At 46.1% G+C, this 23,635-nt stretch overlaps 1 protein-coding gene across 2 annotated transcripts in view; it reads left to right on the top strand.

The window, feature by feature from the left end:
• Positions 1–1,711: 1,711 nt before the first annotated feature.
• Positions 1,712–23,635, top strand: part of LOC122397750 (zeta-sarcoglycan-like) — a 134,558-nt gene continuing 112,634 nt past the window's right edge. Inside the window, exons 1-2 of one of the 2 annotated variants that reach the window (XM_043397124.1) lie at positions 1,712–1,964; positions 3,050–3,232. In XM_043397124.1, coding sequence (XP_043253059.1) covers positions 3,056–3,232 — 177 coding nt within the window. In that variant the 5' untranslated portion in view covers positions 1,712–1,964; positions 3,050–3,055. Of the gene's footprint in view, positions 1,965–3,049; positions 3,233–23,635 lie in introns of those variants that run through there. The other variant, XM_043397126.1, reaches the window with a different exon arrangement.

Raw genomic sequence — 23,635 nt, 5'->3', positions numbered from 1 at the left:
TTAACGGTTATTATTTTAAAGGTTACATTGAACTCACCCAAGTACACCCACGGTGGATTAGCAGAGACAGGTGAATTAAAAATTCAGAGTAGGGAGTTCCAACAAAATAATTTGCAGGTTTTCTACAGGCAAAAATAAGACGAAAATCAAGGATACTAATTTGTTGATCGAGGCTTCGTTGAAAAGTTAGAGAAACATTTCCATACAGTCATACAGTATATCTTCGATAAGGATTTTTTTTCTCGAAAGCGGATAGGATTTCGAAGGTATGTCTCTTCACCAAAAATGATTGCAATCGACCCCCGCAACCGAAAATAATTTTTCCGCGAATGATTTGAAATTTTCAAATTTGACAAACCACCCTCTATATTTGACCGCTATATTTATGGACTACTCGAATTTACTGGACGAAATATTTTGTCGTTTTCGGTTGTATGGCAACCGGTACCGATAGGAGATACTTGTCACTCGTACGATGACATCTCAAGGAGCTTATCCAGACAAGGGTAGAGGAAAATAAAAGCGATAGAACGCATCAAAGAATAGGAAGAGAGATAGAGATAGGGGCTGTTTAGCGGGAAAGGGTAGAGAAGGACAGGGAGGGTAAGAAAAGAATGGAAAGAGGAGAAATTGGAAGGGAGAAGGCGTCGGTGCATGCGCAAGAATTTCACACGTGAGCCCGCGAATCCGCGAGAGGCTCACCTCGGGCGCCAGACGACCAGGCGGTTCAGTGTCGTGCGCGATTTCGAACGCGACGCTCGGCTGCATCTGGCCATGACGGAGTTCGTCGCGCGGAACTGATACTTTCGATCTTTCTAAACCGTGCCGTACAACCGGAACCACCGACGGGCCGTGCAAAACAAATTCGTTCCGTGAACCATGAGCGAGGAACGGGTCGAAAGAATCGTTCCGTGTTCGGGTCGTAAGGGCTATCGTAAAGGAAACTCGGGGCTCGGCTGTCGATGATGAATCATCGTTGAGGACGAACAGTTGATCGAGACCGCAGCCTTACAACGACAGGAATAAAATTCTCGAGCGATCGTTTTGTCGCTAGAGGGGGAAAGAAAAACGAACGCCGGCGGACAGAGAGACGAAAAAAAAGCGGGAAATAAATTCTCTGGGGGGATTGATGGGTAACGCGTAGGTATAATTAAAATCGGTAGCCAGTGCGAGTTCGGGGTGGAACGGTCGGTAGAATAAATTTTCTGACAGATTAAACTGAGCCGTAGCAGTAATTTTCCCATTAGCGGATGAACAGTGGTGCTCGTGATTCTGCGGGTAAACTTGGACTTCTCGCGGCGTGGGAACGATCTAACCGAATCAAGGCTTTCCGGTAGTTCCGAAAGAGTACCGGGATCCGATACGAAGTACCGGTGAAATGCGAGTTCGAAAACCGGGATTCGAGAATACGGTTCTAAATCGATTATGGTAGTTACCCCGGGCCCGATAACATCGACGGCTACCGCGTGGTAGTCCTCATTATCTTCGTGATCGTTATTATCGCGCGATAAATCGTCCGCGGCTACGGTTAATCTAACTCTCTCTGCAGTCTGTCGATGGTCTCCGTATAGCCGAACACCGGACACCGGCGTGCGGTGTCTTGTGTGTACCTGGTGTACACGATGGAATGCCTCGCGTAATGACTCGTAATTGCGCGAAGGAGGAGCCGACGTCGTACTGGAACGATTTAAAGAATACCTAACGCCGCTTTCGCACCCCCGCCTCCGTTCACGGTTTGGCAATAATGATTAGGTGCACGCGACTTTAAGAATTACCCGGTTTAAGTGTAGTGAACCGGGGGGAATAAGGGTTAACGGTGTAAACGCCGATTCCGCGACCAAGACACCGTTATCGTGATCCGAGCAAGTATTCCACGGTGTCCCGCGTAAATTACAGATCAATCGTGAGGTTGTTGTCGCGATCCACCCACCACCGAAGAGGATTCAACGAGATTTAATTAAGGGGTAGGTGTCAGTTCCGCGCTAGCGCCTAGTCAACGCCGCGGACGCTGGTGCTCGATTTTATTTTCAACGTTTCGTTCTATCGCCCCTTCTTTTTCGCTCGACCGCCCCTTTTTATTCGTTCTCGCGTCGCGTCGCGTCGCGTCGCGTCGCATCGCGTGTCTGGCCGGGTCGTGGTCGCGCATCATTCTCCTTAATGTCCGTCGACGACCCGTATTTCCTACTGAAAAACGTACTACCTCGCCGTTGGTTCCTTTTCCTTTTCTGCGCACTCGTCTTCTCGCTCGTTCGCTCGGCTCCCCACAGCTCGATGAGCTTTCATTCTCGAAGCTAACGAGCTCGATTACGCTCGTCGGATTTCTTTACGACGACGGCCGTGTTCTGGAATCACCGTTCATACGCTGCGATATCGATCACGCCGGGTTCCGTGGCGGTTCTTGGCTTTAGCGCGAAAACCCGAATCGCGGGAAATTTCATTCCGCAGGGATATTCGTTTTCCTTCTGTTTGGTCGAACAGACACAGAGGCGGTATCGCGTCGCGTCGAATCGTTATAATATCGTTGTTATTTTCCCAAGGTCGCGATAACAATTTTCATGCCAGCGATGCATTCAATTCGGCGAGAAACGTCAAACAAAATGCAATGCTAAAATTTCACCGAAGCCGTAATCGTACGCTGGATATTCTTTTTAGAGACCTCTCGAAAAAATCGTTGTAAAATTTTTCTGATACTGCTAAAAATTCTGCGTGTACGGAGCCAGAATTAATAAGAGAATCTCGCGAACCAAGACTACAGTTGAAAGACGCATACTTGGCTTGGAATTCCTACGGAAGCATTCATCATTCCCGTAACAGGCTTCATTAAACTAGCTGAATTTGTTTGAACTTCATTCGTCGCTGCTTCACGGTCAAACATCTCGCGTAATTGAAATCCAACGTAATGAAATTTCACGTTCCCGCATATATTTGGTTTCGCAAAAAAAAAAAAGGAAAAAAGGAAAAAAGAAAACAATCCTTTTTTCCTCGGGTAAAAGAGCACGGTTCAAAATTCGCGAGCGGTCGGTGATTCTCGGATTCGTTTCACTTTCAGAGCAACATGGACACGTCGCCGACGTTAAGTATCGGTGGATCGAGGGCCAGAGCAGCTCTTCTCACTACTAGCGGCACCGGAACCGGAAGTACCGACAGACGAGTCGTTTTCTTAGCAAGTCAACCGAACGTTGGGAGTACTCTCGAGACCAAAACTTGGCCGCATCATTGGTCGCCTCATACAGTAAGTCGACCGACCAACAATATTTTAATCAAGTTTCCGTATCTCTATGAGATGTCCTAACGATGCACGCTATAAACACCCTCGACGAATTATTTCGTTCTTTGACTCGCACTGCTCGGTCTCGTGACCACGTGCTATTTCACATCCAAAACCTGAACAGCCTCTCGATTTTACCCACTCTGATACACTCGTAGTTTGCATCTAACACGCCTCGCAATTCACTTATTCTTAAGTACGTACGTTCTAAGCGAATTATTAATTTAACAACGATGGTTTCGATCTTGTAGACACGCGTATCATCGAGATACTTTATATCGAGATAGTTTTTCCAACTGCTCGAGAATAAAGCATCGAGAAGAATGATATGATTCGAGTTTACAGTGTTCTGCCAAGGGAAAAATGTTTATTTTATGAGATGATGCTTGATCCGACCATAGAAAGTACGACTGATACTTTTGCGAAAGAAAGACATCGTTACGAGTTCACGAGGAACGTCACCATCCAGAGAGAGTGTGTGCAAGAGAGAGAGAGAGAGAGAGAGATGGTAAAAGGGAGAGGTCAATCTTGGCCGTGCGTGGCTTTATGAGCACGTTTCCTCGTAACTCGTCTATAGTATAGGGTGCTATCAGAAGTCTCTGCTTAACCCATACAGAAATTTGCATAGTTATTCACCGGGCAGGATGGGAGTTGTTATAGACCAGCATCGAGAATTCCAAAAGCAAAATTACTCGAACCTGAGCGTCACATTTTCTCCCCTGTTGTCCAGCCATTTTCAGGCAAACTTTAAACGACAAATTTGTACTGCAATAGTATCGTTAAACATATACATTTATGTATACCAGTCATTACTCTACGCGCGTGAAAGGAATTTTCCGGCAGAGCCAGAGTCACTAAATGCGTGCTTGATTCCATATCGGAAACCTTTTACGCTCGAATAGAGGTGTTTTCGCGTTAACCCATCGAAGGATAACTTACTTCGTAATGCTTATCAAAATACATTTATATTATTATAGTGTATGCACGAGGTTGGTAGATAGTTTTGCAGTGTATGTATACGCAGTTTTATCTCAGCAGCATTGATCAAGTCGTTGATAAAATACACACCTGTCGTTCTATCACCGTACGAATAAACCCGCGATTTTAGCACGCCAGCCAGAAACAATTTCAGTCGTACGTTGTCGAGTAAATTTGACTTTTGCAAAAATCGTTGGCGAATTGTTCGTAGTTTTCGTCTGCTTGCTTTTGCTCTATGTCCCTTTCTTTTTCCCCCCCCCTCGGAAGATATCTACAGGCGAACGTCAATGAAAGTTCCTATTCCCACGAGCAAAAATTTCTGAGTTTCCGCCGCGGACACGAAGTTCACCGCACCGATTTCCCTACGCCTGTAAATCAGGATCGCTCGATGACATTTTTCCAGGACCATGTTCTCCATTTTTCCCTCTACCTGCCCCCCCCCCCTTCCCCCGCCTCCCCCCTGCCCACCCAACCATGCTTTTCTCTCTTTCTTCCGCATTCGTGGATATTTTCTCTCTTCCTTCCACAATCCTCTCATATCTCTTTTTTTCACGACCCTAGGCTCGAGACTTTTCCTCGAACTCCCCCTTCGGTACCATTCGCGCAGCTCGTATATCCGCCGACGTCCATTCGTATTCCATGGTCCGCTATATCTGGCGTATCAACTGTTTTGTCAGTTTTCGCCGCGGTCGACGAATGAATGGGACTTCTTCTTAAACTTCTTCACCTTCGTTAAAATTATCGGTGCCCATTCGTAGTGTCCCTCCTACGGTATATCGAACAGCCGGTAATGCAAAAATAATAATTCTGGGTTTTCGTTGATCCGCGGAAATATATATCTTTGCATTTTTGACAATTTCACTGTTACCCATTCAGCAGCGGGTCAAATTGCGTTCCTATTGTCGTTCACCAGCCTCCGATGAAAGAACAACTTTACATTTTTCGTACTTTATGTTTGAATCCGGCGTTTTACAAACATAATTCCGAGTCACTTAGGACAATCGTTTAAGAAACAATGCTACTCCGTGGAGCTACAACTTGCACAACTTTCGGTACATAATGTATTCGACGGTTGATGCACTTGATCGATTCTCTTATTCCTGTGGCAAGAAGTTCCGCGAGTTTTGTTAGGATTTCTTCTTTACCGTGGGATTGAAAAGATGAAGTTCATCGGTGCTTCCTAGTGTAAAGTACGAGCGTCAACAATCGTTTGAATTATTCAACCATTCTACCGAGCTAACGCTACGTAAATCCAAGCACATACAACAGAGCTATGATAAAAGCTTATTTTCAATTCCAACACAATTACGATTTCGAGGCTCTCTAAAGATTTCGATAGAAGTATTTTCGTTCACAATTTTGTATTGATTTTAGACTATTAGTAAATTTTATTTAATACCATTCTTCTTTCCAAGACAATCTCTTGACTTGATGTATTACCGTACGTTCAACTGCACAGAGATAAGCTTTAGCTCGTAGATTTATTGACAAAATAACATCGTTGATTGCAAAAAAGAAAAGCGTAACGCTTAAAACTAAGCTTCCCAGGACTTGATTTTTAATTACACGTATATTTGAAAATCGATTATTCTCTTTAACTTTTGTAAGTCTTGTTTTCAAAAAGTTAACAACGAGCGTGCATGTCGTTCTTCCGTGCCATGTATGTTTCTTCTATATCCATACATATGACCGTAATATGCTGCTTATTGGCAAAGGCATTACAGATACAAATTTCAACATTGAATTTTCACATTCCTATAAAATAGTTTAGAGTTGTTTTGATAGAAACGAGTTACTTTTACAGGACAAAATGATTATGACTTAATATTATAAAGGAAGAATGGTATATACGATAACGCGTTGCTCCTTATGCCGTGAAAGTTTTGCGTGCAAGTATTTTCTATGTCTAAAAATAAGAGAAATATTTGAGATGAAGAGAGTTTCTGTTCCACCGTCTATATCTGTAGTCTGTGGAGAACATTATTTCTGCATTCAGAGAATGAAAAGTTGGGCATATTCGAACGGGAAAGTTGGACGCGCTCGACTCGCATAGAGACAATGTAAGGTGTACTCAAGTTGATTGAGCTACTGCGATTTCGGAGGCGTTGATGTATGGGAGCCTATTTATTTGGATTCAGGTCGAACGAAAGGCCCGTCCTGTCTTCCGTACAACGCTGCTTAAGTGGCGGAGGTACACGAAGTTCGGGGTTGACACGGAGACCGGGGGACAAGGGTACTGAATTAGTGCCACTCGAGTACAACTCGACGAGATTGATGATTCCTAGTCTCACCCCGTACCCCTCTTATCACAGTTCCCGAAGAAAATCGACGTTACGCGCGGATCGGACGTCGCGACGTTATCGAATCCTCTTTCGGAGAATTACAATTGGTCATATAATAACTGTCGGTGATACGAAACGGCGCTTCGGATATTATACCACTGTCTAGTCGGCCTAAACGACCGTTCTAAAATATTCCAATCGAGCGAAACCGACTGAAAATGTCTCCCACGTTGAATATAGTTGCTTGGCTGAACGAACAGTGTCGAAAAAGCGGAAGACTCCGACGATAACCCCGGAAATTATGTACCTATAACAATGACCGTACTCTTTCTCCTTGCGGTAATAAACTTGTAGCATTATTACCGTGGCAGCGGTACATTCGCAACGAGCACTCTCTCTTGATGGCTCTTCTACTCGCGTTCATACGCGCCTTATTGATCCTTTTACCGCGTCGAATAATATCCTCATGAGGCAGCCATGCTCGCAAAACTGCCACACTTCATCCAACAATTTTAGAGATTCCGAGGCGCGGACGTAACCGCGAGATGTTTATCGTTTACGCGACAACGGGTGAAATTAACGCACTCCGTGAATACGTTTCGTTGTCGTCGGTCTGGAATATCGATGTCTTCCGATGGATGGAAAATACTCCGCGTCCGATCGAACCAGACTGGGTATATGTTACCCTTGCATCCATAAAACTTGAAAAGCTGGTGCAAGCTAGCTTTTTCAAGTAAAGTTGCAACTTGTTCAAGGGCGGAAGAGCAGTCCCGGAATGGAATTCTTCGGGAACTGAGAATACGCGGAACCCCATGCTCGGCCGGCAAGGATCTAACCGGTAGAATGAGTTGGCTTTGACCCCCTACCGCCCTCACCTTGAAGCAAATTGAAAATGGGAATTGGTCCTTTGAAGTTCGAGCAACGAGCCGTCCATAATCTTCTTAATAACTTTCCCTCTGCCTCTTTTTCCCTCTTCCAAGGATCATCTTGATTCCGCCGTGGACTATCTCTTTCCTGGAGATTGCTCGGTACATGGTTTCTTAGGTACGTATGCTCCTACCGGATGTTAGTATGCCCCTTGTAATATACCAACGAACACCATAGAAAAGAAACGGGGATTCTCGATTCGTGTGCCCGCGGATGTATTAACGTTTAAAGGACGATTCTGGATTCAAAAAGACAAATAACCGACATTGTAAAATTAAACACGATCAAAGTGTACAAAATATTTGCTTCGTTTTTAAGAATTATCTGCCAGTGTAATCCCTTGCACAATGATGGAATTATCGCGATAGAGGGGCGATCATTGCGTCATCTTTTCATCGCAAATACACCTAGCGATACCCTGATGTGGATGTAAAGTAGATCTCGAAATTACCTGTCTGTTTAATTAGGAGGCCCCATAAATATCAAAGGCCAGTGCGCGGTCCCTTCGCATTCATTGAGCCAGAGGCTAGCGTTAAACACGACAAACGCTTCAAAGTGATTTATTAATGGTTGTAACATACGTACCAACTATGTGGGTGGGTGGTTCACGAGCGTCGCGCGTTCACAAGCGCAGCCCGGTACCCTCGAAGGAAATATTTTTTAACGAGCGCAACATTTTCTTTTTACCGTTTCGCTAATGACTCGGCACTACGGGGGAGAAATTAAAAACGATTTTCCCTCGCGAAGCGTTTCTCCGCCGACTGGTCAAAGAAAATCGTACACTAACATGGACAAGAAATAATGCATGGTCGAAGACGAGAAGCAACCCAGTTCTCGAATAATTTTCTTCGGTCCCATCTTTAAACGTTCTCGTTACGCCAATCATTGTACAGGGAAGACAAAAAACGACAGACGTGGCAGTATTTCTTGTCTTTGGTACCTACTGCATTTAACAAATAATTTTCTATCTCGCGATCCGATCAAGGTAAATAATTTCACGTAGATTTGTCACAGTTTTAAAGAGGGCAACATTTGGGCAAAGGTTCTCAAAGAATCTCGGGCATTTCTATTCCCTTCTGTCTCCTCGGTGTGAAATGAAACGTTCTAATGGCTTAAATTACGATTCCACGAGGATTTCACGTTTTTCTATCCGGCGTCCATATTTTATTCGATCAGACGTCAGGTCAGAAGCACCGTCGCGTCTCCACGGAGTTTCTCGCTCCGGGATCTCTGGTCGATTCTTTTTCCTTCTGGCTCCGTCGTGAAAAACTCGGCCGAGCGGAGCCAGCGCATGCACATTTCTCTCTCTTTCTCTCTCTCTCGATGCTGCGACAATAATAAAGTAGCCGAGTGAAGCGAAGCCTGGAAAATAGGTACCGTAAACTGAATTCATCGCTCGGCGTGGGCGCGCACACGGACTTGTCGTTAACATAGCCGCCTATTAGGACTTACGGCTTCCTTTTCTCTACGTGTGCACCTACGGAACCGTCACACTTCGTCCATACTCTCAAACGTGCCGCGTATCGCGATACTTTGCTCGCGATCGATATCAACGCTTTTCTCGTAAAAAAATTGTGTCAGCGAACGGACGGTTTTGCATTCGTTTGACGCAATTACGAATTAACGGGTCGATTCCATCGTTAACAGATTCTCGAGAGTGGCTCTCGGAAGAAGAACTTTCTTCGATCGGAATAATTGGCAATTTACGTGCATCTTGTCAGCATGTAAACTTGTCATTCGAGTTTCGCCCTTTCGAGGCTGACGACTCGTTACCAAAAATAGACGATCCTGTCGTCGATTCTGTTTACCTTGGCCAAAATATATCGTTACCTTGCTCGTAGCTAAGCATACAGGAAACGACATCAGGCGCGAAGCGAAGGAAGGGGAAAGGAAGAACGACAGGGAACACCTGCCGTTCCATATCGTGGTTAGGCAGGTACGAGCGAATCGTTAATTTCATTTAGCGCGAACCACGAATTCGATTTACGTCGTGCCTGACAATCGAAATGATCGTCGACACCTCGACATTGGCTGCCATCGAACCGTTTCTGCTTTCCATCCCGCGTTGTCTGAGGGCCCTGCATTTCCGATATTCGTAAAACGTTCTCGAGTGCCGATAACACACGAGTTCACCGCGTTACGTTTCGAGGCAGTACACGCATTGATGATCAGACATATAAATCGTTGAAATAATGGCTCCGCGAATCGTTAGGAAGTTCATACAGCGATTGTTTTCGTTGATATTTGTTAATAAAATTCGAGACTCGAGGTCTCCCGCAAAATAAAATGAAATTATTCGATCGATTCGATCAGTTGTTTAAACATAACGAAATATAAGAAGAATCCATCGTTTCAGATTTCTCATACTTTCGAATCATAGAGGGAACAAGTATTTAAAGACTTTTCTTGCTCCAAGTATATGGTATATGATCGTAAAGACTTTTTCTCTTGGGTCTTTCATTCTGAATAGAGTCCATTACTTGTACAACTCTCCCAGGGACGAAACCCGGAGAGAAGGAGACAGTTTGCAAGGAAGTATCCTTTCAAATGCTTTAGGTATAACATTCAACATGGAAATTGGTCTATAATTTTTGACATGTACCAGCGAATGTTATGAAAATTTAAAGGCTAGAAAGTCTGATACGGCTAGTTTGTCGAGGAGCGAATTTCCAAACGAAGCGAAGCGCGTGATACTCGTGTCGTTGACGCGCCACGTATCGCGCGGTAGGTTGTACCTGCTCGTAAAGAGAATTTTGGATCCTGAATTAACAGATGTAATTTCGTCGACTGCGCGAACGTTATCGTTGTAATTAGAAAGTGGAGATGCCCACAAATAAACAGCACCGAAAATAACGTTCTCGGTGCCAAAGCAGAACTTAATAATAACATGAGCTGTACGATCGAAACATACTGGATGATCCATACGATCAAATTGAACTCGAACGTAGCTTGAGTTGCCGCGTGTGATAGAAATTGTCTTTTTATTTTCGGCTGTTTTACAAGCTCGTGGAGTAAAAATCGTAGTTGGAAAGGCGTCTAGACCGGTAAAGAACCTGGTGGAAGAAAAAGCTGGTGCAACGAGTAGCTATTTGCACGTAATGTTTCTTTGGTTGTATCCGCTATGGTCACCCCAGGAGAGAAAGAGGCGTGTCGATCGACGTCGTGCTTGACCCCGGAAGACAGGTCGTTAATTTTTTACACACCCCGGCAACGAGGCTGCAATGCAAACCACCGGCCGTCTTTCACGTGCCGTGAACCGAAGCGATTAAAGATGCACATGCAAAGTCCTGCGTGGCGCGGCTGGTAACGCGTGGAGAATTTCGCGCGGAACCTTATCCGGTATCGCGCGCCTGCGAGTTTGCTCGATAGCGTGGCATAAATCATTTGGCAATTTGAAACGGGGCTGAAAAGGAATCCGACACCGGTGCGATTAGTTTCATCGGTGAAGCATGGACGAATCTTTTTTATCGATGAACTCCTCTCTCTCTCTCTCTCTCTCTCTCTCTCTCGATGAGGTCGCGAACGCGGACAGGCGAAACTCTGGATATACCTGGGAGAGATACAACACTTGACCGAACGTATTTCGAAATTTGACACGGGGACGCGTTTCCGGCGCAGCGCGATCGTTTGTTTGCTCCTTATCCGGGCGTTCTTTAAGCGAAAGTTGGGTCGAGGGCGCGGCGGCGGAGTGCGGCTGTAATTCCGCCGCGAATCCTGCAAACAGAAACGCTACTCCGATCTCGAGTAAAAGGGGAGAAGGCTCGACAGCGAGTAGTTAAGTACCAGCGAAGGGTAGTCAGGTTTAAGCGCCACCTGTGCTTGTCAATTAAGTTTACGCGTCTCTCGGTCCAACGTTGTACAGCTTGCCAGCCAGCTCTCACCATCACCCTTAGTTATTCTCGCTCTCGACGCTCGAGCAGTTCCGGGCCGAACCCCTCCTTCTTTCGCTCACCCTTGCTCGTTTCTGTTGCCCTTTCTTCCAGCCGGTTACTCTTTCCCGCCTCTCCTTTCACCGTACACACTCGTCCTTTCGCTTTTCCGTTCCTTGATCCCGGGGTTATCGCGATCGCGGCCGTCGCGTTGCGAATTATTTGCCCGCGAATCTAAAAATGTTGCCGAGCAATACCGCGACCGCGATTACCTTCCGCTCGAAGAACGCGCTGCGCGGCTTTTACCCGCGTACCTAATGAATGCGACGCGAGACTAAAGCCGTGTAATAACGCGCCAGGATTTCTGGATTAATATAAAGAGAGAGGAACACAGTAATTTGGCGCGGTTCACGAACGAAACGTCGCCGCGCCGCGTGGCGCCGAGTGCCGCGCACGGTTGAAAACCTCGCTGAATAACGACGCGGAAGGTCCTCGATGAAAAAGAAACGAACGATATGCTTCGGCTTGAAATTCGAATCTCGGTTCTTGGATACGATTGATAAAAAATTCGTGCGTAGTTATATGATACGCGCTCGTTGAATGACACGGAAAACCCTTATTCGCGAATAATGAAATGGACTGTTGGAACGGTTCGTGACATTTTTCGGTCTTTTTTCGGGTATATGGTAGCCCTTCGGATGCCGTCCGTGTCACGATTCGTCGCCGTCTTTCGAGTAACAGCCGTTAGCCGAGGTGATTTCGCCCTTTTCTTTGGGTAGTTACGGCTCCGGGTGTCTGTTTAGGAGCGCTTCGCCTGATTGTAAAACCCGCCATTTCCGCGGCTCGGATCGAGCCAAATCGGAAGGTACGAGTCTTTTACGATGCAAGGAATCTTGTGTATCACCCACGTATACCCCGCGAGTAAGTATGCCACGTGTTTACGCGTCGTTTCGCGGCTCACGGATCCCTTGTAACTTTTCGTCGCGTGGCACCCAACAGAATTATACAGTATCTGCGGAACATAGCTGCTAACAATGCGAGAATGTCGCGTATCGTACCATTTTCACGAAATTTCAAATAACGTTCTTCTATTTACTATTTACGCTCGTGTAATATAAGACGAGGATACGCCGATTAGCGTTCGAACACAGGCACGGAACGGTATCGTATGCGATCCATGGAATAGCGAGTATCGCGTCAGGGAAAAGAGCAGCAAGTTGTGGTTGATTGTAAAGCGCGGCATTCTCGCGAGCCGTACGATGTAGATAACGCTTTGGGTATTGTAACTGGCGCATAATGGCCAGGAGTCTCGCAGGAGCGCGGTACGGGCCGGTTGCGTTGAACGCATATCCGAAAAATCGGTGTTTGTTATTGCCGAGGGTGCATGTATACACGGTCCCATCCGGTAGCGTGTGGTCCGCCTCGATATCCGGAAAAATGCACTCACAGATATTGCGCCGACACGAAAGTAGTGTTCGACCATCCGTAGCTCTTCCTCCATGGCTGAGTGCACCGAATTGTTATTGCCGAACAATCGATTTCTGATTCCAGCAGTCGTTCAAAGTCTCCTCCGAGGACCGTTCTTCTCGTCTTTGTTTCCTCGTCACGGTTTAGCCTCCTTTCTCTATTCTTCTCCCTCGACGTCTCCTCCTTTATTCTACTTGTTAATTTTACCTCGATATTGCTACTCTTTATTTCCAGAACGTTACGATCGACCAATCACCGAATCGATGATTTCTACTTACGAAGTAAACGCGTGCTTCCGTTTACGGAAACGATTAAGTTATCCGAACGCGACAACCTTTGTGCCTGTATCGATGTCGCTTCTAGTTCGCGTACAATCGCCAATCGTATTAATGCATTTTCCATGTTCGTTTATTTAGCGTTATTTGTACTACGGTTCTCGGAACGATATCAATATCAGGAGTAGATATTTCACTTCTTGTTGGCATCAACGGTACCGAAATACAATGTCGTGTACCGCTCGGCAATTTCCAGCGCAATGAAATTAAATTCTTGTAGACGGAGGAATTGTGCGCGATAGAGTCGCTATGGAGTTAGCTGGTCCGAAAATAATTACGAACAAATAATTAATTAATTAATGGAGTTCGGTCCTTTTAATTACGACCGTCTTGGATTCGTTCGATCGGGTACAGTCTCGGATACGACGGATGGTTCTTCCGGCGCGGAAAGAAGAAACTGGCTAGTAGTCGGAAAATAGCGTCAAATATCCTCGCGTATTTCGCTTTATCGCGCGTCCTTGCTAATTGAAGTTGTCAGCGCTAATTAAATTGTAATTGCACCAATGCGTAAATTATTATTCTAATTATGAGACGCTGCAATTGCACTTTCTATAAAGGAACTATAGAAGATAATCTTCAGTTTCCACTGTCTTAAAACAGTTTAACAATGCGCATTAAAAATGCTAAAACTTTGGTGTTTTGAACATAATTGCGACGTGCGTCGTGCTGACCTACCCTACGAACGTGACTGTCGTGACCTAGTTCCGCTTAGTGTTTCCAAGAATTTACTATGCGCTACTACTTACGCGCGCGCGGTCATTCACCACGCGCCAATGAAATGTAAACAAATGCTCGGATCCTCGTATCTCCGAAACTAGCCACCGCATCGACTTGAAATTAAAATCGCTATTTCATCTCCTATCCGATGACTATAACAACTGTTTTTAATTATGCTGTATTCTTGGTTTATTTTCACATTTAAATGAATTCAAATTTGAGTACCAAGATGTTTGCGTAATTACTAGCCAGCATTTTTTCGCAAGTAATTGTTTTCTACGCATGAAGAAACTTTAATCCAAGTGAACTTTGGTTCGGTAACGCTTCACTCGCAAGGAACATCGCGTTAGCGTACCTCGCCAAATTCTTTTTCGTTTTTCCATACATTATACTGCAGCGGTTGGCAAACGGTTCGTGGGCCACATCTGGCCCGCCACGTATTATTGTACGGCCCGTGAGGAAAGAATTTTTTTTAATTAAATTTCATGGAAGAATCACGAATAACCCGATATCAGGTAATAATATCAAGTATAAAAATCTGTAATTTTCAGGTGGAAAGGCTGTTGCGACTAAGAAAAGAAAAGCTCGCTGTAGCTTAATCTTTCGATGGTATAAGACATCTCGATAATAGTCGCAACGTTTGGTCCACTCCGCGACTTTTAAACAAGTTTCTCGACTTGTCTGCCGATGTTGGCGAGCACACCTCACGCGACTAATCCAAACCACTTGCTGAAGCTCCACACTCGTTCTGCCAGTCTCTCTTGCCCGCTTTTTCTTCGTCTTTCGTTTCCATCCGACAGTGAGTCCACGAAAACCTCGGACTCTCTTCTTTCCGCTCGTTTTGGTTCACCTCTTTTTAAGCACTCTAATTTATTAGAGGAAATATCTACCGAGTAACGGTTGCGTTTCGTGATTTTTAGCGAAAGGATCGCGCTCGATTGTACATGTAGTCCTGTGCGTCTTTCTCCGTCGAGGATCGAAATTTCTTCGATCCGAAATTTTCCGTACGCGTGCTGTTCGTGAAAGACGGAGAAGGTGGAGGAGGAGAGAGGTAACGGCGTTCTCTAGCGAGCGTAAAAAATATTACCGGTGGTACTCCCGTGTTCGTATATCCAGCGCTTTAGGTACGATCAGCATCAAACTCGATTTCGCCTGGATATAAATCTCGGAGGCCCCGACAAGGTGTATCGTGCTTTTCCAGAAGGTTATAGGGAGTCTTCGTGCCGGTTACACGGTGGTAGTTGTGGCGTCGAAACGACACGAGGCACGGCTTGGCGAGACGAAGCTAGGCGCGGCGAGGGGAAAGAGAGGAGGAAGGGGGGACAGGGGGTTGGGAGCCGAGCGCACGAATATAGATGGCGTGTACGTGTTGTCCTGGCCAACCAACCCCCGAGCTGCACTCGACTGATTTACTACCCTCGTCTTTGGCTCCGGGGGTATCGGATTCGTCCAAGGTCCGGTCGAGGGTGCCAATCGAAAGTTGTATTAAAACGACGATGCTTTACACGATACGCGGCGGCCATGGAAATCCTTCTTCCGCTGTCACTTGTCGAGCTCCCATAACGGAGCTCGAGGAAAGAACTTTTTCACGAGGGCAAGTTTTTCTGGTTACGACGACGATACGTCGCGTCGTCGCCGAGATCTCCTTACCTCTGCTTTTATTGCGGGAAAACGGATATGTCAAACGGCTCGGGGACGATTCGCGGGAAACCAAGGCCGAAAAGCTTTACGATTGTACGTTGCTCTCGATGCACGGTGATGAAACGCTCCGCGGACGACGGGAAATTTACGGTGGAGAAAAATCCTATTTGCGCATCCACTTTTCTTGTAATGACAACGCTACGCTACCGATCGTAACTCCGCTATCGTTTTCTCGTCGAATAACAAGAAATACTTTTCTCTGTATTCGCAAGTTTAATGATCGGTAATTTATACTTTATTTATTTGTATCAAAAGAACATTTCAGAGGAGAAAAATTAAACCGTTTAAAAAGACAATAAGCTTCGCCGTAGTCTATGGACACGCGCTCGTCGAGTTTCCTTTCCTTAAAAAGATAGACAATGCGAATGATCGAGTGGGAGAAAAGAGCCGCAACCGTGTCGTTAAAAATTCACGGGCACGACGAGACGAATGGCGGCGATTCTTATCGCGGGTTGTACAGGCCACTATTAACAACCGCCGCAAAAACCTGCAATCTGAGGTAGAAGATAAATCGCTCCTCGTTGCGCCACGATCTTCTGTGTAACTTGACGTAACCGCCATTTGTTCGGTGCTGCGGTTTTACGTTTCACAAGCCGAAAGAATTCGCACCGCTCTTATCGTCTCCCGTGTCGACGAGATCACGATGAATCCGCCATCGCGAGCAAGAGAAAATATATTGCGAGCAATAGGGACGATAGTTGGGCAAAAATAGGATTGCCGGTTTGTTCGCATTACGATATCCGGAGATTATTGGATCGGGTTTGGTCAAATTGTCCTTCCCGGACTTGTGGACGTTATCCTTGCTGCGTGGAAGCCTTTAAATGCCTCGTTTACACTAAAGATTTTCGAGCTGCCGCGCCGCGCCAGGACGCGTGACATATTCTCCGTGAACCGTGTCTCCTTTATCTACAGGACAAAAGAAGCTAAAGTCTTTGTCGGTAAACGAGAGAGAGAGAGAGAGAGAGAGAGAGAGAGGGGCAACTTTGTAGGGGAAAAGAGAGCTTTTTCCCCTTTGAAAAAATAAGGAGGAGAGCAGGCATTTGCTCTTACGCGATTTCAACAGCGAGAAGCTACGAAATAGAAAGATACGTTGGCTTCCATCGGAACATAGGGACGATGGCTCAATGTTGAAATAACGCAATCTGAATATCATACAAGCCACATAAATAAATCGCGTGAAGGGACCGAGTAAGATATCCCGTTGCGATGAAATATCGCCTCCGGATGGCTTCTGCGAGGAAAGCCAGATTAGGATTCGGATGCAGTCGTGACCCTTACTCCCGTGGGATGCATCCTCGATGGAATAGGCCAGTGGAAAGGTTCCGCGAGTAAGGTCAGGTGTATTATAAAATTTCCTCGACCCAGAAGGAGAGAACGTTTACACCGGTTGACCTTTCGGCCAGGATCCTAAATAAATCGTGATTTATCTTTGACCGGGCAGGGGTGGAAAAGTTGAAAAACCGATCGAACCGCGTCCGATGAAAATCCTCGAGTTATCGCGGAGACAAGAAATTCGACGAGCGTCACGTACGCTAAAAATTTCCACGGTTTCCGGTCTTTGAATCATCCACTACATAGATCGAGGACTCGTATGCGCGAGCGAATCAAACGTACGAAATAGGTCAATGTTTTTCATAAAAGTTGCTGGGAAAGGATTCGCGTATCGATTTCGATATTCATGAAATCTAATATTAAACGCGACTCTCGTTCCTCCGTTTACCGCGTTTGCTCTTTGTTCTTCGTTCTCGTCTCGGTAATGTTTGGAACACAAGTTCCAGAGACGAATCGTCCCCGGGGAGAAAAACCGTGGCTCGTCCGTAGCCCACGGTGTTTGCGGAAACAACGAACCGGGAAGCAAGGTATGAACTCATGGAAATAATACAAGAAACGATACGACGCGACGTGACGGCCAGGATAATGCGCGGCCCGTTTTCCTTTTGCCAGTGGGTTGGCTCGGTACGAACAATCGTGAATTGGGGATCGTAAGAGCGCGAACGAAAGTAATACGTCGAAAGCCGTAAAATTGGCGGAATAGCAGTAAAAGCGATATATTCCGGTTTTAAGCAGTGGTAAAAAGGATACGGGTTGACCCTCTTAGAAAGCGGTTTTACTTTCCGGCGGAACGACACCGACGTTATGGCTAATAACCGAAAGGAAGGTGTACGGTTATTCGAGCCGTAGCACGATGCTCTTGGGGCGAGCTAGAGTCGCGAGAATAACGGTTGCTCGATGCGTCGGAAAAATATCCGATCGAGGTCGTGACGCGTCACGAATTCGCAAACGCAGTCCGACCTAAGGCAAAGGTTAGACCGCGAGCCGCGAGTTATGTTCGCGGTACGCCTCGGGATGGCGACGCGGGTCGTCGTGTACGGTGTCAAAGCAAGCCTAGAAAGAAGGATGCACCTTGGTAAATTCTTTGGGAGGACGTGCGTGTCAGGAGTCCGGTCACGTCTTAGGATCCCGGCGCGAGACACGAGTCTAGTAGCTACCTTAACCTTTGCTTTTTTCCCCTCTCTTTAGACCCTTTCAAAGTGTACCTCGTCTCCCTCTTCGTGGCTGCATCCCAGATGCCGCTAAGAGAGAAAGAACTACGCCACTCTTTCCGGATTTTCTCGACAACTTTGCGATACGTTAAGTTTCAGTTTCGCCCGGCACGCTACCCGCTACAGTCTGTCGCGGAACGAAAGTTTACGTTGATAGAGACCGGAACGTGGTCCTTCTAAATAAAATGGAATACCGTATCGCGCTTTGGCTTGTTTTTCGTTCCGGTTCTATTAGATCAAGCTGGTGAATCCCTGCGCGCGAACTTGGCTCGTTTGATCCATCGATCGACGATACGTGCCCCCCTTATCGTTTCATAAATGTATTTCCGGCGGTGTAGTTTATTTACAAAAATTACAAGAAAAATAACCGCAACGAATACCGCCACGAAAAAGTTTTTAACAAGAAAAACGGACGGAAAATTAGTATTTGGAATGGATTCATACGTTGGCCGAAGGAAATAACGTTTTAGCCAGAACGGAGCGGCGTTAATTCAGAAATCCGGAAAATAGACGTCGGTGTAGAGCCAGCCGGGAAAAGTCGAACGGTTTTTGGGGGAAAACAAGGCCGGACTGCTTGTTCGAGCGGTTATTTAGTGACGCTGGTCGGGCACGTTATTTGAACGGACACCCTCGGTTTGTTTAGCATTTTACAACTGACGGGTCCGGTGCTCGCCGCAAATGTATACGTTAGCGCAGCAAATTTTGCAATCGTTTCTCCGTCCGACCTCATTTACAAAACCTGCGATAGCGGTTAACGGAACATTAATAATACGTCGGATCGATAATTGGTCGTCTCTGGTTCCTTGAATGATCGCGTAACTCCACTTTCCGTCATCGCAATGGATGATATTTCAGCGTAACAGTTTCGAAAGACACGCGCGGTTTCGAATAACGCATTATGCGCGTTACACGATCTTTTGTTCAATTTAACGACAACGAAGGCGCAAAATACGTAAAAAATCCATTTCTACTATTATTTTTTGGACGTAACCATCGTTGAAACGAGCTATTTATTTAATTATATACCAGGAATTATGTTTCAATTAATATAATAGTCGTCTTGCTGTACGTAATTAAATATAATCAAGGCGGGATTGTTTAATCTTTGTAACCAAATTAACACGATCCATTGAAAATTACATCCATTCGGCTTAATCATTTCGGTAATGGAATCGGCAACGTTAGTAGAACAATTTCGAAATTAGTCCAACGAGCATCATTCAGATATTACGTCGAACGTTGAACGGATATACAAAGGCTTTTTGAAAAATACAAAACGGTATTTTAACGGTTTCGTAATGGTCGAAAAAATAAGAACCACATTGGTTCTCGAAACGGAACGAAATTGCTTTGGAATATCATGCTTGCAACTTGCCTGAAACTGAAACAAGTTTACACGGTACAGGCGAAGAATTTACCTACCATTGTTTCGTACGAGATATTTTAAAAACAAAACCAAAAGATTTTTTCATTTCTCATAAAATTCGAACGAATCATAGAATCGTCTGGTTCCCTATAAATATAAAATTACGCGAGCGGCTGCGAATTTCCTGCTGCCGTTCTTGTTCGCGTCATTCCATCGAATTAAGGACGACGCAACGACCAACATTCGTTTCCCCGCTGTAAACTTCGGAAATGCACTTAACGAAATCGGAAAGCACGCTTCCAACTTTGCGACTTTTCTTTCTTTACTTTGCGCCGTTGTCTTTCCAACGCTTTCCTGATAACCGAACGAACGCTTCGCCGGTTCGCGTACAAAGCGTTAATTCATTACGGAGTTTCCTTCGTCGATACGTATGGAATTATTGCTGCTGAAACGAGTCGCAACAATTTTTCCCGTTAGCATTCCCCGGCTTCCGGATAGATTTTTATTTGATGTTTGCGCGATATTATTCATTTTAAAAACACATTTATTTGATGAAGACTTTCGCGACTCGTTTGCCCGAAAATATTAAACATTTACGCTGTTGGAAACGTTCTGGCAAAGTGTCAAACTCTGCGACGAACACTCTAGATTTCGTAAAAATTACACTTGTAATTCCAGGTCGAGAGAGTAGTTTGCGGTTATTTGATTTTTGCTTCGCAACGATTGAATAATAATTGTTCAAATTAAATTTTTCGTAAAGGACTGTTTGCCTTTTTAACAAACAACGAACGGAACGAAACGTTTCGAGAAAATCGCGTTTACTTTGTAATGGTACAACGACCAACCTCGCGCATCGTTTGCGTTGCCGGGCTGCGAAATGCGTGAAACTAGAAATTGCAAAATGGAAGCTCGTTTCGTTGGGAATAATTCTCCGTAGATCGTCGAAAGTTCTGGTCAGGGGGAAGACGTTTGCGTTGCAGGACACACGGAAATCGAACCGAACGACTACGAACCAAGATGTCCTCGTAATTCCGTCGGTCGGTGGCGCAAGAGGGCTCCAGTTCATTTGTAATTTTCCGGTCGAACGGTTCGAAAATTCGTAACCTGCCGCGGTTACGATAGAATCGAATCGTATTAGCCTTCCGATCGAAGGCATCCGCGTAACGTCATTACCGCCGCGCCGGCCAGAATCTCGTTCAACAATACCACCGCGTTACAGCGTTCGGAATCGCGCACCATAAACGTTTTCCTTTATCGCGGTAAGCAACGAGCACGCAACATCTGTCAGACCGCGGAAAAGAGGCTGTATATTTTATTCGGAAGTAAATCCCGCAGTCGGCGCGTTACGAGATTTCTGTTTTTCGACCGAAACTAGGCAGTGTGAGCGCGCGCGTGCGTGCGTGCATGTGTGTGGGTGTGTGTGTGTGTGTGTGTGTGTAGTGACGGGGGAGGACACACACGGGGTCCGTCGATTCCATCAAAGGGCAAAGAGAGACGCGCTTGCTCTTTCCAAACGACAACGATTACGTCCGCCGGGAAAATTTGACCGGAAACTCGGTGGCTCGGCGCGACTGAGGAGGCACAGGGATGCGGGAAAAATGGCCAAGGGGAGAGAGGGGGGGGGCCAGGAGAACGAACGAAGCCAACTGGACGAGAGAGCAGAGAGGGAAAGCGGAAGGGAGGATGGAACGGGGTCGAAAACGGAAAAAAAGATATCGCCTCGCGGTGGACGAGGAGATTGGCATTCACGGTTAGTGAAGCTTCGCTGGCCGCGAATGGAGAACGAGGTTTTCGGCTGGGATGTGCTGGTACAGGGAGGGGACGGGTGGCCACGGTGGCAGGAGGGGGTGGTGCACAGGGGGACAGGGGGGTCAGAGGGGGTGGGGGTAGGTAAAGCACCTCACCTATCCGGCACGGTCGGTCAATTTAAACGGAAAATACAAAAAGTAAATTAGCCGGACAGAACGAGCGTTCGGTGGTTTGGCCGATGCACTCCAGCTAGCCGAATGCGAGCGCGCGTCACGTGTGTCGGATCGTGCGGTGCCTGCGGTTCGCGGATTTTACGGACACCCGGTATATTATTACAATAGGACGCGGCGGCGCGGCGGTACCGCCAGGGGAACACGGCTGCCTCCGCGCGACGCGTGCGTGTGCGAATCGAAACGCCATATGTCCCCGCGACGCGTCATTATGTGCGCTAAAATGTATCCGGCTACTCGATATTAGCGCCATGAAAAAAACAAGGGAGAAAATATGAAACCCTCCCGGTATCGGCCTTGACTTTCGTTCCCATGTAACTTTTACACGGAAAACACGCTCGGTATGGAGATCGGTGCGCTCCGGTGAATTTATGAATATACAAAAAGTTGGTACTGTACCGTCACAACGCGGGAACGAGTTTTTTTCTCGTTTTTCTACTTTTTCTCTTGATACGACTTTCTCGTCGTTGCCATCGTCGTGTATCGACGTTTCGTGCGTGGGTAGTAATTTTTTATTATGAGAACCGTGTCCGGTCGAAAGAAAAACCTGGATAAAGAAATTTTTTTTTTTACAAGGTACAGGTCGAGGTTTCAGGCGCCTTGACACGCCAGATATCGTACAGTTTTTACGCGAGAATTTTCAATGGAATTACGCCGTTGGGGGCTTTTCATTCCGCGCGCAGACTTTTGCGTCGATTACTCGTCGCGCGGTCAACGAACGAGTTAATAATTCGTCACACCGGCTGAAACCTTCGGCGATGTTTGTCCCCGTTCTCGTCAGACCGTAAGTTTCTATTAAGCACCAACCCCTAACGTAACTCCTATTCACGATATTCCGTGAAGCGCGACGGATTTTATTAAGAGGGCACCAGACATTAAACATACCTCTTGTTTCCCCTTTCTTTCTTTGTTCCTTGAGCGCACTTTGTTCTCTGGAGGAAAAATTCCTTCCCTTACCTTCTCTCTCGCGTTGAATTTCCCGCTACTTTCCTTCGTCTTAGCCAGCCGTGCCGCTGATCCTGCCGCACCGCTTCGGTTCCTATAATCCGCACGACGGATACAAATTTTTCTCCGCTGTACAACCCTCCGCCTCCATTTTACCAGCAGCGTTGCGCGCCGTTCGCCCTGGCAAAATGTTGCTCGGCCGTGGAAATAAATTACTGCTCGCGATTCGGATGATCTACGCCGGAGTTTTAAGCGAGCCCCGGAAATTCGTTATTGTTATTATCGTCGATCGGAGTACGGCCGGCGCTATCGATTCACCGTTTTCAATATTAAATCTCGCGGTGATATCGGTCCTACGCGCAATATACATACTTTGCAAACAATCCCCGACCTAGGATTAGGGTGAAAATCGTTTGAATAAAAAATGTTCTCACTCAAAAAAAAAATAACCGTAATATTTCTGGGGTAAACGTTTCGGAGACTTGACAGGTTCACATTGTAGAATTTATCCTCGACGATGGAACGACGAACGGGCCACGATTGAGATTCATCGGCCATTATTTTCTGCAGTAGACAAGTAGACAAGTCGAACGGTACTTTGTTTCGTTCTCTTTCGTATCTATTCTTTTTTTTCCTTTTAGGATGTAAATTACCGATCAATGATTTCATGTAGTCTGGAAATCCCACGGGTTCTGGCGCGTATTCCACGAAGCGGTACAAAATACGTACCTGCAGTTCTCGTTTGCCGTGGTTGTACGGCGGCCAAGCGTGATTAACAGTCGCTCTTCGGCGCTGTTTCGTTTGTGGTCTGTTCGTTACGCGGGCGCGATATTTATATTAAAATTCGCGAGCTGCGAAAGTCGGTTTAAGGAAATTTTAAGGCAGAATGCTGGAAGAACGCTTAACTTTAGCGGGTAAGCCCAGACATTTTGTCGGATGGACTTGTTCTCTAGTCTCTAGCTTTTTTTTCTCGTAACTCGCTCGAATCACGCGTAAAATTTTCGATTCTGATACGTGATATTACGCGTTGTTGTTGTCTCCGTTGGAAATATGGCACGCCACGATTTTTCTAGACAATTAATTTGCCGTGAAGCCAATAAAAGCAGACTATTCTTTCCAACATGACGTTTACCGAGTTTTTATCGGTCAGGGAACTCAGAGCGGGAGCACCCTCTTGTTCGATTCGTCTTTTTATTAGGAGTAAGGAACAAGCACCGATAATCAGGAGTGGCGCGGTCGGAGGGGGAAATGAGAGGTA

The sequence above is a fragment of the Colletes gigas genome, unplaced genomic scaffold (genome assembly GCF_013123115.1).
Source record: "Colletes gigas isolate AHSC1104 unplaced genomic scaffold, ASM1312311v1 Colletes_gigas_Sc00010, whole genome shotgun sequence".
NCBI classification, from domain to species: Eukaryota; Metazoa; Arthropoda; class Insecta; order Hymenoptera; family Colletidae; genus Colletes; species Colletes gigas.
Note: the sequence above shows the minus strand (reverse complement) of the source record. Positions and strands in the feature narration are given on the sequence as shown.